Here is a 17,060-nt window from a genome sequence, read left to right as displayed (position 1 = left end):
TACCATTACCTAACGTTATGTAAATGTTGAATTATTTTTCCTCATTATAATCCCCGTTTAGAAATAATCACACTAATTTTCAAAATGGTCTTCAACAAATGTTAAATGCACTACATTCTTATACTGTATAATGAGATTTAACTGTAATTGTAGGGAAAAAAACAAAAATTGTTGTATTTAGAAATGGTGGAAAATTGAAGCTAATAGAAAAATGGCATTACTGGGGACAAGAGATAGATATTCAATTGTGAATCAATTTTTAAAAATACCTAGGTATGATGATTTATGATCAATCATGCAGTGTTTGTCACCATGCAAAATGTCATTGTGCGCGTTTATTATGAAAACAAAAGTTCCGATAAAATGATAGTTTTGAAGAGTTCATAATACTTGCATTTTGTTCTTGTATTAATATTTGATCATGAATACGTTACTTAACAATGCCAAGCACTGGTTTCAATGACATTAAAATTTGTTAAATACACTGAAAGAACCCTTAGTTATTAAGTCAAGTCTTTAAACACATAGACCATGTGCTAGTTTTGATAAAAAAAAAATATCGTGTTCCAACGTATATTCCGACGAAACTAAATCAATGATCAACGTATTTGATAGCCAACCTATTTTTTTAATGACTGAATCAAAATCCAACGAAGTGAAATTTTTATTTTCTCAATGATCATTTTAAAAATCAATGTAATACTAAAATACGCCTGCCAGAAGAAAATACGCCTGCTGAGAAAATCTATACGCCTGCCGTGTTATTTATGGAATTAATTTGTTTTTTGTTAGATATATTACTTTTACGAACCTTGAATCGAATATCATGTGCTTTTTAAATTATTTTAGTTTGGTGAAACATTAAGTAAATAGTCTATTAAAATAATATATATAAAAATATAACTTTAGTTAAAAAAAATAACACGGCAGGCATATACACGAAGAATTAATTGAGTGATTTGGTAAATAAGTTTTTCATATTCCATTTGAACAGTTGAACGATAAATTAAAATTAAAATATAATCGGTATGACATGGAATTATTCGAAAATCGGAAACACGAATAGAGTCTACCTTCGAGGAACACGCCGACCGAATTATTTTGTCTTTGATTTACCTGTGAATCATATAGGTCACGTGACAGGAAGAGAAGTTGTTCAAAACAAGAAGTCGTAATGGGGCGACTGGATAGTACTTTTGTTTTCATGCTGTCATTATGTTCTATAGTTAATTGCTTTCAAAGAGATCGTAAGTATATGTATATATATTTCTTTAAATAGACAAAGATTCATTTGAACTATTACCTGTTGAGTAATTAGTTTTACCTGTGCAGGTGAGGTTTGAAAAATGGCGTCATATTTTGGTAATCCGGAAATAAATTTTTGATATTCTATTATATTATATATATTATGAACTTAATATTTTCTTTGATCACGAGAATTTACTATTAATGGTTGAGATATAAGATGTACCTAGGTCGACGTACCTGGAAAGTTCCAGTTGTCCACAGATGCTTGTATTAGTTTATATGAAGGGGGGGGGGGCTATTTACCTTTATCAGGGTACTGTGCTGGACCTGGATATTACAGCTAAAGGTGCGAGTTAAAAACTGACATCAATGAATGTTTACCTAAATTATATATTAAGTTTAGGCTTATTATGTAATGATAATCATGCTAATAAATTTTATTATTTTTTTCAAATTAGCATGTACATGGATAGGCCTATTTGTTGAGTAGGCAAATTACATAAGGAATTACATACTTTAATTTACCATTTGAAATTTAGTTTTTGAATATAAACTTCACTTTACTCTTTAAAATTTTATTTTTTATCCTTGATTATTATTACATGTCACTCCTTTTGGGTGCTCTGTTTACATATTACGTTCCATTACTGCAGGGCATAGTTTCATAAAATATCCTGTAGTTTAATGGTGCTTAAATATTCTACTGTTGCTGTAATTTACTGCAATGTAAGAATTTCTTATCAGATTACATCAATCTTGATTAAATTCTTAATTTAATTCAAATTAAAGATTCACACAAAAATTTATTTGTAAAAAATTTAAAGTAATTTAATAATTATCTGGCCCTCTTACTGAGAAGATATTGCTAAAAAGTGTCATCCCAGAAAATGTTCCTTCATTTGTCAGAACTTCAATTAAAAAGACAACATATAACAACTAACCAAACCTGTTTTTGTAGCGACACCGTACAGAGATTCTGACTGCCCCGAGGGTACGCCTGTAGGACTCGGTGTAAACAATGGCCGACGAGTTCCGGACAGTGCCTTCACTGCCTCGTCATCTCACACCAACAGGGATCCCGCCAAGGGCAGGCTAGACGAACAAGCAGGTACCAATTATCTGTAAACCAGATAATGAAAAAAATCAGATTAAAAAAATAACGAATTAAAGATTGATTGATTTGTAATTTTATGTTCTGGGTTGTGTCCATTTCCCGATTCTTTGATATACTGAAATAAATCATTTCTGGACAGTTTTTATACGTATAATATTCTCAGAGATCCTGTCAGGTAACTTAAGTAATCATAACTCTAACAGGTGCTTGGACTGCGAAGGTGCAGGATGCCAGTCAGTGGCTGGCAGTGGATTTAGGACGTGAATACGTAATCACGAAACTTCAGACGCAAGGTCGACAAGGGTCAGGGGAATATGTCAGTGAATATATGTTTGCTTTCTCCAATGATGCAATTACGTGGCGATATTATACCAATGAATTTGGAATCAGAGAGGTATGTGTAACAAAGTAATTTTAAAATGTTGAAATCTTAAAAAAATTTCTTTAAATATCGAAAGATATTATTCGTGTAAACTGTCAAATAGTTTAATTCAGTGATTCACTGTTCATTCAGATATCCATAAATAAGGAGTGATTTTTCAAACAAGATCACAAGATCTTGTAATATCTGAAGAAGGCATAGTACCAACTTAATGTTTTTTGCAGTCATGACTATTATATTTTTAAAATCATTAACATGTACATTTTCTTTGTTAGATGTTTGTTGGAAATACTAACTCTCAGGACACCGTTACACGGGTTCTTAAATACCCTATCATGGGTAGATACGTCAGATTCCATCCACAGCGCTGGGTAGAAATTATTTCTCTTCGTGTCGAAATCTATGGCTGTCCGTACAGTAAGTAAATATGTCAGGTTATTTTTTGAATTGAACAATTAAGGTAAAACTCCCCGATCTGATATTTATAGTAGAGGAAAATTGCACTAAATTTGTGCATAAATTCATTTTTACATTATTTGTGGATATTAATTGAAGCCTCTTCCGCGGAATCTCAATTTCTGAATCCGCATGTAGAAAATTACGGATTTCTTAATTACTATATGCCTTACATTTATATTAAGTACGCTTGGACAAATTTCCGCGGAAAAGTTGTGACCGCGTACATACACGCGGAAAAAAGTACTTCTATTAATTGAAGCCTCTCTTGAGAGTTAAGGAACAATTATATTTCCTTTTCTAGCCCCGGAAGTGGCCCGTTTCAGTGGTAACGGTTATATCCATTATGATCTGTCGACCTTAAATCCCCCACCCAGCACCACATCGGACCAGATAAAACTGCGATTTAAAACCAGCAACCAAAATGGAGTCCTGCTGTATGCTGATGGCAACCAGGGAGACTTCATTGCTTTACAGCTTCATAGAGGAAATCTGCTTTTCAGCATTGATCTCGGTATATTAAACATTTTCTATGTCTATAAGCATGATAAGTCATGCTAATATACAGCATCGTCCATCTCAATATACATATATATGTCTATGTAATGTCATGTTTCATATTGATTATAAATTGTGGAAAATTTGTCTTTAATTTATAATTCTTAAAATTATTTGTCATTTTCTGTGTTTCACAGTACTTATTTTTCTACATTGGTTGATTATGGTTAAGCTATATAGAAATCTGGATTACACAGAATTTTCATGTCTTAATTTAGGATCCACCCAGCTGCAGCGTGGACTGACTCAGCAGACAGGGGGCAGTTTATTGGACGACAGTCAGTGGCATGACATCATCATCCGACGTAACCACACAAAGATCACCCTGGTCGTAGATCGACTGGAGACACACTTTGAGACTAATGGCCTCTTCTACAGACTTAACTTGGATAAAAAGGTCAGAGACAACTTCTGTATAAGGACATTAATAAATGTCTGAACATGAAAATATCTAACATTAAATATTTTATTTGTGTTAGGTAATTTTGGAAAGCAAACACTTTATCTTTTTATAAAATTAAAGGTTTATGTTCAATATCTCTAGGATATTTAATAATTCTCTTGTAGATATATTTGGGAGGATTGCTGACTTTTAACATGAATGGCATTACTGTGAAATATAACTTTGACGGATGTTTGGATAATGTTGTGTTTAATGGGATCCGTATGATCCGGGACACTAAGAACGGATTTAAGGGCTTCTCCATGGTAGGGGCAATGCCTGACCCCTGGAACTGTAAGGTAAATAAAGCTCTACCTGAATCCAGGTATCAAACAATCACTGAATCAGATGTATTTATATAGAATCAGAAATCAAATAACTTTCCCCTTGATGAGAATTTGAAAAGTAATGTATCCAGAACTGCAGAATTTTCGAACCTAATTTGTATATTTTAATGTTCCACCATTTCAAATATGTTCTCATAATTTTGTGTTGGAATATGAAGAATATAATATGGACATTATTGTACCAATAAATTTAAATTAGGAGTTTGACCTTTTCATAAATGTAATATAGACAGATTTTACTGCTCTCATGATTGCTGCAATTGTTTGATTGACCATTTAAGTGTCTGAAATGGTAGGAAAATATTTTAATGTCAGTTACAGCACTCCTGTATTCAATCATGTCAATTATTAACATTAAATAAATGATTTTTTCTCAGACATGTTGCATCTATCATTTATGATTAAATTTTAGCTCCCTGGAGCTGTTAAAAGGCACACAAAGCTAATGCTGTAGGGTGGTGTTGCACATAAACATTTCCAAATGTGGTCCACATTTCAGGCCCCCCATTGCCAATTCTTATCAGTTTCAATCAAGAACTTTCAGTAATAGGTAGGGCTGTTTCAATATATCGCACACAAAGCTAATAACTTCCAATATGTGTGGTGTTTTTCAATTCTGTTAAAAAGATAATTTCACATTATATTTCACTTTTTTGGAATAATTATATAATTTGTAAGGAAATAATACAGTTTTTATAATTATTACAAAATACAAGGAGAATTTTATTTGAACATGTTGATTTCACTTTCATTAAAAGTTTTAATTTGAAGTGTTATTTGTAATGACAATGAGACAAGAACTTTAAAATGGGTAATAAATCACTTAATTGTTATGAAATTCAAGCATTAAAATGATTTAGAAGCCTTTTCTGATGGACTTGTTTTAGACTCCAATATATCGCATATCGCTTTAAAAAATATTGTATTGTATTGTATCGAAATTTTTGGCTCAATACACAGCCCTAGTAATAGGGACGTTGTAGATAAATAAGTAACTTTTGTAAATTAAGCAATTCATATATACCAGCTAGGTACCTGTTCTCTATTAAGTCAAGTTATCTGTTGCTCTGTAATATTCCTTATGAAGGGATGACTTTCAAAACATAAAACATGGAGTAATAGAGTTTTATGAGAAGTACTGACTTTGATAGTTGACTGTTTACTTGGACATTTAAACCTCTATCATGTATGGATGTACAGAATTGATAATATATAAGAAAATCTTTCTAGTGGTCATAATAATTGAAGTTAGGGGCACTGACATGTCTTTCTTATGGATAAACTTGGTAGGATTTCACGCAAAGATTGCCCATGACCCAAGGGTGTGTCATGACCTTGTCTTTTTCTTCAAGGACAACTTATATGTGTTTTGAAATATCCCATTATTTTCTTTTAATTAAATGCTGAGCTGAATATTTATATCATTAAAGAGCTTCCATACACTGTTCTAGTGTAAAAGTAATTCGTCAACTGTAAAAGTCAGCGCTTCTCATAAAAGTCCAATAGTAAGCTTTTTTAAAAACTCTAAAAGCCTCTTAATTGACCAGATTTTTAACATTGAAGATTTAAAAGTTCACCTTATATAAATTACAATAACTCTGGTAAGAAACACCTGTTTCTTTGGTAGATGATAGCTCCAATGCCGGCGACCTTCTTCTCTCTGGATTCCTATATCCTTACCACGAGTGATGCAGGAGGTAATGCCTTCAGAGTCCGCTTTGACTTCCGAACCCATGATGAGGATGGAATTCTCTTGTATCATGAATTCCAAACAGGCGGATTTTTTAGGGTAAGACAGTAAAAAAGAACTTTTAAAAATATTTTCTTCCAGTAGGTATTTGTTCATTTTGGATTTAGTCACAATGTAGGCACTAAAAACATTAAATATATCCTTGAATTATTTGAAATAACATTTGTATGTATTTGTAGGCTTCTCTAGATAAAGATGGATATGTCAACTACGAGCTCCAAGATGCAAATGGTCAAAAAATAGAGGACAAAGTTAGGAACAGTAAGTATTAGTGGACAGGTTTAAGTTTCACTTGTTTGTGACATTCATCATCCAGAAGAATTTGCAAAATTTCATCATGATAATTAATTTGGAATTATTTGTAGGAAGATGTTAAAGTTGAATTATTTAGTGATACTCGTACTTGTTAAAAAGCTTGGAGATTTTTATAACTGTAACCTAGCTTACATCAATGTTTATTTCCTTTAACAGCTGCCCTGGAGTACACCAGTAGTTTTTCCGATGGTTTGTGGCACGCCTTCTCAGTGGTGGCAAACCAAGAGATGTTGAATGTCACTGTTGACCTTAACTCAAAAGTGTCCAGTAGAAAACTGACCCTGGCATCCGGCACTGACTACTACATAGGTAAGTCATTACTGACCTTAGTGTCTTATCAACTGCAATAAAATCAAAGCCAATCACTCTTCTACTCTGACAAAATTTTTTGCTGTACTGCTAATCATTTTCCAAAAGAAATCTACAGTTAATTCTCGATAAACCGCCACCTTTTGTAATTTATATTATAACGAATTTGGCGATGTTTTGAATTTCCCTATTTTAGGAAACAAGAAGTAAGTTACCGTTCTTCTTTGAAATACCATATAAATAAAGCGTTTTGTCTTTAATTACATGTACATGTATATAAAACATATTTCTAAATTTTAAAATACTTAAAGTAATTTTTTATGTACAATTTCTTTAAAACAAAATGTGCAGTTATGAAATAAAAACATGTACATGTGCATTTATGTACATGTAAATCGGCACGTCTGATATTAAAAAAAAAATGCTGGGTCGATCGTCGTGATATATTGCAAATAATAAAATGGTTTTCACACCAAATGGCATCATTGTTCGTGAAACGTTCACAATTTATACCGTTTAATTATTTTTAAGCAAACTTTGCATTGTTTAAATTAAGCAGAGATCATCAAAATAATATCGTATTCGGCGTACTTTCACAACTACCGCTTTCATGGCGAAGCCGTGACTAAATGATTTTTTAAACAAAACAACAGAACAAAATCATTGTAACAGTTCATATTAAAATTATTTGTTCATTTAATTCTAATTTAATTATTTAATTGCGTACACCTTGTCTGGCTTTGCATGCTTTACAACAGGGATAGTCACTTAGCCGCGCTTCAAAAGTGACCGCACGCACCTGTGGCGGTATATCGAGATAATTGACACTTAAAAATGGACGTTTGTTACTGAAAACAGGGTGGCGGATCAATTGCAATAAAATGAAAGCGTTATCATTTTATATAGCAGGAAAAACGTTTTGGGAAATCATGGCATTTTCCGAAAAATGGCGAAATATAACTGTTCAAAATTTAAGTGCATACATTTACAGTTTACCTTGTGCGAAAGAATTAAAAGAAATAGCTTTTAAACTTTTACAATTTTTTTAAACTTAAGAAATATTAAATAGTAGTTTATCCCAGATAGAGTTATCTCTCTTATCTGAGGGTCAGTGAACCTTAGAAGTGTTTTGTGCACTGAATCACAAGGGAATCTTAAGTGAGGTGGTCTTACTCTGAGATTGATTGAGATCTTTTTCTTTAAATCATTGTAGGTGGCTATACGATTGGAATAAGCTTCCGTGGCTGCATCAGAAACATTGTCCGAGACTACAAACCCCTAGATCTAAAGGGAACAGACTTCACCAGTAAAGACATTCAAGTGGGAACTTGTGGATTAATCGACAGGTGTGTTAGTGATAAATCTAGACCCTAAAGAGGGCATGGTAATTCAAGATTCAAAAGGGCACTTTATGTAAACAGAATGTCTTCAGGAGCACACATACTCTTTAAGATGTCTTTAAAATTTTAAACATTTTACTTGCTCATTTTCATATACTTCCAGAATTATACTGAAATTTTTATTTAAAGGTAAATGTATTCATACATTTGTGTTTAATTCATCTTTAAAAGCAGACTCCTTTTGCTTGTTTAGGTGTACCCCTAATCCATGTGAGAATGGGGGAGTGTGTGACCAGGATTGGAATACGTTTACCTGTGATTGTGGGACGTCTGGTTATGAAGGAGCTGTGTGTCATCGATGTAAGTCAAAATAATTACTGAACAAATACAAGAGAAAAAACTGGATTCATTTTATTATTTTTACTATTGCCTTTTTACTATCAAAAATTAAGACGTTTTAGGACATGAAAAGATCAAACAATAATGCTTTAGAAGTTAAATATGATGTACTAATATCTATTTATAGCCTCATATTACCTGTCCTGTGATATGCACAAAATGTACACATCTGATGAGAATGAGGAGAAGACCTACCTAGACCCTGATGGATCCGGGCCTCTTAAACCATTCCAGGTGCTCTGCTCAGGAAAAGGTATTATTTCAGTTTAACTTAAGTTTTCTGGATACAGAGTCTTACTTTAGAACTCACAACAAAATTGATATAATAATTATATGCTATACAGTTAACGTACCCAAAAAATAGTAATTGACAAAGAGTTTTTTATTTTAGTTGAGCTTGGAAAAGAAGTGGTGACCAAAATCGGCCACAACAGTGAGGATCTGATCACGGTAAATGGTTACCAGGCACCAAACTTTTACGTCAGACAAATCGAGTACGACGCTGATCTTCCAGAATTAACAGCTTTAATCGAGCGAGCCGCCACGTGTACGCAGGGTCTCTCTTACAAATGCCGAAATTCTCGTCTTCTGATCAGCCCAGGAAGTAAGTGGGCTCTTTGTTCATTTCTGAATAATGTTTCAGTAAATATGATCTTAAAAAATATTTTAATACATGTCTATTTAGTCTTTTTTTTTCAAATCTAATCTTTAATTCTGTTTAGAAAATAAACATATAAATAATAAAAAAAGAAACAAAATGAAAAAAGAAACAAAATGAAAAATTTATGAAATACAGTGATATTTTTAGTTTGTACATTATGTGATATAGATAGTTTGTACATTGTGCCTTGAACACTTTGACTTTAGGTGAAGCACCAGAGTATCCACATTGGGGTTGGTGGGTTGGCAGGACGTATCAGCCCATGTACTACTGGGGAGGGGCAGCCCCGGGGTCAGGGAAATGTGAGTGTGGCCTGACAGAGGTGGGCTGTGCGGGAGGACAGAAGCTGTGTAACTGTGACTCTCAGCTGAACGAGACGGATGAAGGACAGATCCAACACAAGGATTACCTCCCCATTCTGGAGCTCCACTTTGGAGACACAGGGACAGCTGTAGATAATAAGATTGGGTATCATAAAGTGGACAAACTGGAATGTCGAGGCGACAGTAAGTAACAGGCTGTCTAAATCAAATTAGTATCAGTTAACCCTAGCACCCAGGTTTTTGAACTATTCTGTCGAATATCTCGAAGAATGTACATGTATCTGTGTTGAATTCAAAAAGTCAACTGTATGCCTTTTAAAGCTGTTGAGTCTAGTGATCTCTTAATTTTCACCATTAATGGCATAAATGTATTTGTAAGGAATGTATGTTTTGCTGTTAAATCTTTAAATACTGTAGACGTACTTTTTTCCACGGGGTCATAATTCTGCGGAATCTCAATTTCTGTTTAATTCGCGAGTAGAAAATTACGCGGATTTCCTAGACTGTCACTATATGCCTTACATTTATATTAAGTACGCTTGGACAAATTTCCATGGAAAATTTGTGACCGCGTACATAGCGTAAATTAATACCATGCAGAAAAAAGTACTTCTACAGTACAGTCAATTCTCGAATTATCGCCATTCGATTCATCGCCATTTTCGCCATACCGCCATGATTTCCCAAGAACGTTTTTCCTGCTATATAAAATTCTCTTTATAACGCCAAATTCGCATACCGCCATCCGCCACCCTGTTTTCAAAACAAACGTCCATTTTTAAGGGTCAATTATCTCGATATACCTCCACAGGTGCATGTGGTCAGTGGAGCGCAGCTAATTGGTTGACGCTATCTCTGTTGTAAACCATGCAAAGCCAGTTGAGGTACAATCAATTAAATAATTAAATAAGAATTAAATAAACAATAAGTTTAACATGAACTGTTATAGTAATTTTGTTTTCTGTTTAAAAAAAATCATTTAGACATGGCTTCGCCACGAAAGCGGTCATTGTTAAATACGCCAATAACGATATTATTTTGATGAATTCTGCTTTAAACCTTGCAAAGTCTGCTTAAAAAAATTACACGGTATAAATGGTGAACGTTTCATTAACAATGATACCATAAACAATGAATTTATTCAAGAATTCATTTTACGTACTATCGGCAATATATCACGAAGATATATGTAGATTTACATGCAACATGTACTTGACTTTATTTCATAACTATACATTTTGTTTTAAAATTGTACATAAAATTACTTGAAGTATTTTCAAGTTTAGAATATGTTTTTATATATATTTGTACATGTAATAATAAGAATAGAAACGCTAAATGTATTTCTAAGAACGGCAACTCTACTTCTTGTTTCCTAAAAGATGGGAAATTCAATTCATCGCCAAATTCGTTATACCGCCATGATTTCTAAATTACAGAAGGTGGTGGTTTATCGAGAATTAACTGTATATGCAATGAACTTTAATGAAATTAAATGAATGTAAATGGTTGCTTTTTATAGATTTGCTAGACAACGTCATTACATTCAGAAAGGCCGATGCTTCCATACATCTGTCTACTTTTGAGGCCGAACCCTCTGGTGATATCTGGTTCCAGTTTAAAACTACAGCATTTGATGGCATAATGGTGCACCAGTCTGGAAAGCCTGATTTCATCAAAATAGCTATTGCAAGTGAGTATTTTGTTATGCTTGCATTGACCATTGAAGAATTGCAACAATCCTGTTTAGCTCACCTAAGCAGAATAAATTCAGAGTACTTGTTTTAATTGGAGGAATGTTTTTTTCTTACAATGTAAAAAGAAAATATTAAATTCATTTGTCAGATGGCAACACTGTCCAGTTCAGCTATGATGTTGGAAATGGTGCCCAAGTCATTGAGTACCGCTCCACGAATGCTCTCAACGACGACCAGTGGCACACGGTCCATGTAGAGAAGAACAGAAAGGAGGCGTGGCTGCGTGTGGATAACTTTCCCGCTCAGACATCACAGGAGGGGATAGGAGAGAAGACGAGGACACTGGATCTGACAGGCTACCTCTTTATTGGTAAAGACCTCTGGCAGTTATAAAAGATAAAATATGTTAACATTGGGTTCCCTTTTTTATACTTTTTACTTTTAATTTTTTTGAGAGGTTGACCTGTTTTCATGAATAAATTTTACACATAAATATACACAGAGATACATTGTATTTAAAAAAAATCACTTTCTGAAATTGTGTCATAATTGAAAAAAAATGTTAAAACTTAGTTTGCTTGATCTTGATACCAAATTTTGTTTTTAGTCCTATCAGGTATTAAATTAACAAGCATTTTGACTTGACTTTCCAGGTGCCAGTGTTGAGGACAGGAACGGTTATGTGGGGTGCATGAGGGGCCTGAGGATCAACGGTGTCCTCCAGGACCTGAGGGGACTTGTACACAGAGAGGAGGTCACCTACGGGGTGTCTGAGGGCTGTGTCGGAAAGTGTGCCAACCAGATGTGCTTCAATGGGGGCACCTGTATCGAGGGGTACTCAGGGTACACATGTGACTGTGCTTACACTCCATTCAGAGGCTGGAACTGTGGGCGAGGTAAAGATGGACTGAAAATTGAGATATATCTGTAAAATTTAATTGTAAGGAATGACAAGGGACCCCAGGATTTAGTTCCTCAAGTCTACATAAGACACTTCAAGTCATTATACAGTCAAACCTGTTTTAAGAGGCCACTCGTGGGAGAATGACAAATTGGCCACATAAGACAGGTGGCCACTTATTCCAGGTTTCAAACCCATGAATAAAAAATTTCGACCATGTTTGTAAATAATTTTATTTTCACATGTATCCAAATCCAATTTCAACACATTCAAAAACTTGGGAAATTTTAAGTCAAATGAAATCCCTTTTCTTACATTTCATTTTACATGAATTTCTGAAGGAAATCTGTTATTCTATTAAATCTGTGTGTGTTTTGGTACACTAATTTAATTTTACAGACATAGAATTAACATCACAGGAAATCATGAAATGTTCTAACTAAGCATTTCCCTGATGCTGTGTTAAGTTTTTCTAGATATATATTTATTTATATAACATAAAAGGTAAAAACGTGAGACTGACCGCTTGACTTGATAACCTCAGGCGAAATTGTAATTAATGAAGCCTATTGAGTTTACTAGTATATCATGAAAATATTCCACAGCTTACTTTTGTATATTAAGAACACCAATAACATCTTTTAACAATAAATCATTTAATCATATTAATTAAATCATTAAATCCTGACAGAATTCAAATTACACCTACAATTATTGGTCATTAACTCATTATCAGCTGTTCATGTTTGGCTTCGTATGATACGAGGTCACGTGTCAGACGGAAGTCATGTGATAAAACAGACAAAATGGCCGCTGAAAACAGGCATGTTGAGCGAACGGGACCTAAAAACACTGTGAAATTTGGCCGCGTGACTCACTAAAAAGTTAAAATATAGTGAAAAAATGCCATCGAAACTGGCCGCTCAAGGGGAGTGGCCGCTGATTAAGGGTGGCCGTAACAGCAGGTGTGACTGTATATGTATATTGATTTTTTTCATGTTCTCTGTTTGTAACTGTATACATTTTGTAATTCAAACAATTCATACACTCCTATTGTTAAAAAAAGAACATTTTTTACATGTAAGTACTTTGCGTGTACAATTTGTTTAGGGAAAAAAAATTATTTTGATTGTAATGATTAAAATTTATGTAATTTTTCAGAGGTTGGTGTGAATATGCTGAAGGAGTATATGATTCAGTATGAGTTCAGTAACCAGCAGGGGCTATCAGCCACAGACTTCATGCACGTAAGAGTAGGCTTCACCACCAAAAAGAAGCAGGGCATCTTACTGCAGCTCCAGGATGCAAAAAATGAAGAGTATATCTCCCTTGAGGTCAACAATGCAGGTACGTATATAATAGTGACCAAGGGAGACAGACTGGGGACTAGGCATACTCGAAACTCAGTGTGAAATTTGGAGTGACTCACTAAAAATTTTGCTTTTTTTTGCCCTTAAAATCTTGGGATATTTTTAGCTCACCTCGACGAAATCGAGATGAGCTTATGCTATACCCCCGGTGTTGGCGTGGGTGTCGGCGTCCCAGGTTAAAGTTTTAGGAGCAAGTCCATTCCCAAGTAACTATAAGCCCTATCTAAACCAAACTTGCATGGATGATGCATCTAGGGGTGTACACTACCAGACTTGCTTCGATGCTGGAACAGACCTACATTTACTAGAAGAGTGACCAGGTTAAAGTTTTTGGAGCTATTCCCAGAACTTTAAACCCAAACCAAACTTGCATGGATGATACATCTAGGAATGGACATTACCAGACTTGCTTCAGATGCTGGATCTGACCTACATTTTTAATCCCAAGTAACTATAAGCCCTACCTGAACCAAACTTGCATGGATGATGCATCTGTGGATTGACACTAAGAGACTTGCTTTGGATACTGAATCTGACCTATATTTTCCATACAAGAGACCATTTTAAAGTTTTGAGAACAGATTAATCCCAATGAACTTGAAGTCCTTGATAACTGCAGTATTAACAAATTTATTAATATTTGTTTACACTATACACGTTTTCATGCTATATGAGTAGAAATGTGTATATGCCATGTAAGGGGTTAAACACAACTTGCAAGAATATTGTTGTTGGGATAAATACTAGATATTAAGAAAGTATGATGTAAGATTTGCATAACTTACACTTATAACATTCGTCAAGGTGAGCTTCGTAATCTTTGATTACCTATGTTTTTTAAACAAATAGTTCAATATTTATATTTTAGGTGGTATAAAATTTGCCCTGGATGTTGGATCAGAGAGATTTGAGGTGAATACCCCTAACCATGGTATCGACTACACCAATGGACAACAGCATGAAGTCAGAATGTGGAGAACAGGGGAAAATGGAAATCTAGTCCACATACAGGTAAGATTGATTAATATAAATCTAGTCCACATACAGGTAAGATTGATCAATATAAATCTAGTCCACATACAGGTAAGATTGATTAATATAAGTCTAGTCCACATACAGGTAAGATTCATTAATACAAATACATGTAGCTGGTCCAGTTTTAGGGAAGATCTTATCTACATCTTAATTTTAAGTCAAGTTGACAAAAAAGATATGGTAAAGCAGAGCTTTTTAAAATAAGTTTTAATTTTCACTAAGAAATATACTCAAAATAGAAACAAGGTTGATGTATATATGGCAGTATTTTGTATCATACAAAGGTTTTACAAGATCAAACAGAGAAGGTGATATTCCTCTGGCCATTGAGTGTTGAGCACTGTAAAAACACTTGTAACTGAGTCTTGAGAATCCTGTTTAATTTTTTTTAGGTTGACAACTATCCTGAGGAAGCACTGTCTTATGGCACCAAATTCAGTGACAATATTCTAGATGACCCCAAGTACCTCTTTGTTGGGAACAACAGTAAGTTCATCTCAGTTTTCATCTTCTTCATATCGCAGTGACTCATTGATGTCTTACTGAATTCATGATACTCAAAAAAGAAAATAACAGCAATTTAGTTTATGTCATCCCATTCATGTACTGCTAACGAAATGATATAATGTGTATGATTAGAAATCTTAAGTATTTTCTTAAATTGTTTGCTTCATACATTCATTACAAATACATTGCCACATATTTTATTGTAATTTAAATTTTTCAAGGCTTTATCTTTAACATTGAAATATCAAATGCGTGTAACTTTAATTTCAGGTACACAGTCGACCACCCGTGGGTTTGAAGGCTGTATATTCAGAATGGAAATTGACAATGTCTACCCACTAAAAAGAGCCTTCCAAGATCCGAAGCCTGACTTTGTTACACTTTATCCCGAAGGTAAAAGATTATCTTTTTGTCAAGTGTCTTCAATCAAATGTGCATAGATATACACATGCATGTATTAAACAATAGATTAAGAACCCATGGAGTAATGGTAATGTTATTAAATTTTTCTGTGAGTTTATCTGAGACTATTTGATTGACAGGTAAACTGCGGGAGGATATGTGTGGTTATGAGGAAACCACGGTCCTTCCAGACCCCATCGAGTCCCGTCCAATAAACCAAGGGGATCTAGTGGACATCACCTACCCCACTCCTCCCGATCCAGTGATAGAAAAGAAAATCATTGGAGGTAAGAATCCTGACGAATAAGTCGATGTGACAGGGTAGCTCATGTTATAGAAGTAAATTCTGATGAATAAATGAGTATGACAGGATAACTTATGTTATATGAGTGTATTCCTATTAAAAGACTTCAATGGAACATGCATTCTGTACCTGTATGTTTTTTCATCACCCACATATATTTTTTAAAATTTTAATCCTAATTTTCAGGTGTGGTTGGGGCCATTTGCTTCCTTATTTTGATAGTCATTGTTGGACTGTTATTCTATTGCCGAGACAAGGGTGATTATGAAACCAAAGAAGCAAAGGGTGCGGACATTGCTGAGAATGCCGATGTTGCTGTCGTATTTAATCAAACGGGAGTACCAGACATTACTAAACGCCAGGAATTCTTCATGTGATATTTACATATCCAATTAATGATGAAATATTGTCTATTTACTGTGTTAGTAATCTCAACTCACAATCTCAACGGCTTTCACCGGGATTTATTCTCGGTCAAAAGGAAAGGTATGCGTGTGGGGAAAAAATTCCTCTGTAAAGTAAGAATTTATTAAAAAGAAATGTGTAAACTTGCATTTTAAAATATTGATTCCCCATATGCAGGGGAGTTGAGATAAAGTTGCTACAAAAATGTGATATTATACAGATTAATGTATATGTAAAGAATCAATGTGTATATTTTTGTATATTAGGCTATTTACCTTGAACAATTTGAATGCATTCCATGTACAATGTATATATATAAGTCTAATTTTCATGCAATATATGTGTTTGTGGCGACTTGTGGTATGAATTTTTTGATTGAAGAAGAGAGCTAGACTGTGTGAATGGAACCCATAATTTTATTATATTCCAAGAGCTTTGAGGAGATAGTTTTATAGTTATACATCATATCCTAATTCTGCAAATTGCATGCATGTGCACATGTATATTAGGCCTCTCCATACAACAAAACATATCACATTTCATCAAGTTACAATATATTGAAACCTAATTATCAGTATGGTTGTGATTTGAATTCATATCATTGAAGATAACAACTTCTAGTTCTATATTAAGATTTTTAGGTTTTACTTTTAAGGTCTTTTTGTATATTTTACATGATTTACAGGTAACATATGTATATACAAGTGCCATTATTCCATTATTTCTATCGTACTATATCATTCCTCATTTTACACATGAATTTTTACAGCAATAAACATGATTTTATAAATCTGT

The 17,060-nt window shown here is 33.9% G+C and overlaps 1 protein-coding gene across 1 annotated transcript; it reads left to right on the top strand.

Moving 5' to 3' along the window:
• The first annotated feature begins 1,124 nt into the window (after positions 1-1,124).
• Positions 1,125-17,060, top strand: LOC134250182 (neurexin-4-like). The gene is made up of 24 exons (XM_062732532.1): positions 1,125-1,247; positions 2,207-2,356; positions 2,566-2,756; positions 3,020-3,161; positions 3,505-3,714; positions 3,977-4,155; positions 4,326-4,499; positions 6,175-6,336; positions 6,477-6,558; positions 6,769-6,921; positions 8,135-8,267; positions 8,515-8,621; positions 8,788-8,913; positions 9,052-9,264; positions 9,528-9,827; positions 11,167-11,337; positions 11,490-11,711; positions 11,995-12,237; positions 13,404-13,589; positions 14,481-14,623; positions 15,040-15,133; positions 15,425-15,547; positions 15,697-15,843; positions 16,047-17,060. The coding sequence occupies exons 1-24, from the start codon at positions 1,175-1,177 to the stop codon at positions 16,235-16,237; spliced, it is 3,915 nt and encodes a 1,304-aa protein (XP_062588516.1). The 5' UTR covers positions 1,125-1,174; the 3' UTR covers positions 16,238-17,060.

This window comes from Saccostrea cucullata, unplaced genomic scaffold, assembly GCF_032062105.1.
Source record: "Saccostrea cucullata isolate Sc308-1 unplaced genomic scaffold, CSIRO_AGI_Scuc_v1 ctg44, whole genome shotgun sequence".
Classification (NCBI taxonomy): domain Eukaryota; kingdom Metazoa; phylum Mollusca; class Bivalvia; order Ostreida; family Ostreidae; genus Saccostrea; species Saccostrea cuccullata.
This window is presented reverse-complemented; position numbering and strand designations above follow the sequence as displayed.

Coding starts and splice junctions, on each gene's coding strand:
- LOC134250182 (XM_062732532.1), top strand. CDS start 1,175: ATGGGGCGACTGGATAGTACTTTTGTTTTCATGCTGTCATTATGTTCT. Junction 4,156..4,325: donor GACTTAACTTGGATAAAAAG/GTCAGAGACAAC, acceptor ATTCTCTTGTAG/ATATATTTGGGAGGATTGCT. Junction 9,265..9,527: donor TCTTCTGATCAGCCCAGGAA/GTAAGTGGGCTC, acceptor CTTTGACTTTAG/GTGAAGCACCAGAGTATCCA.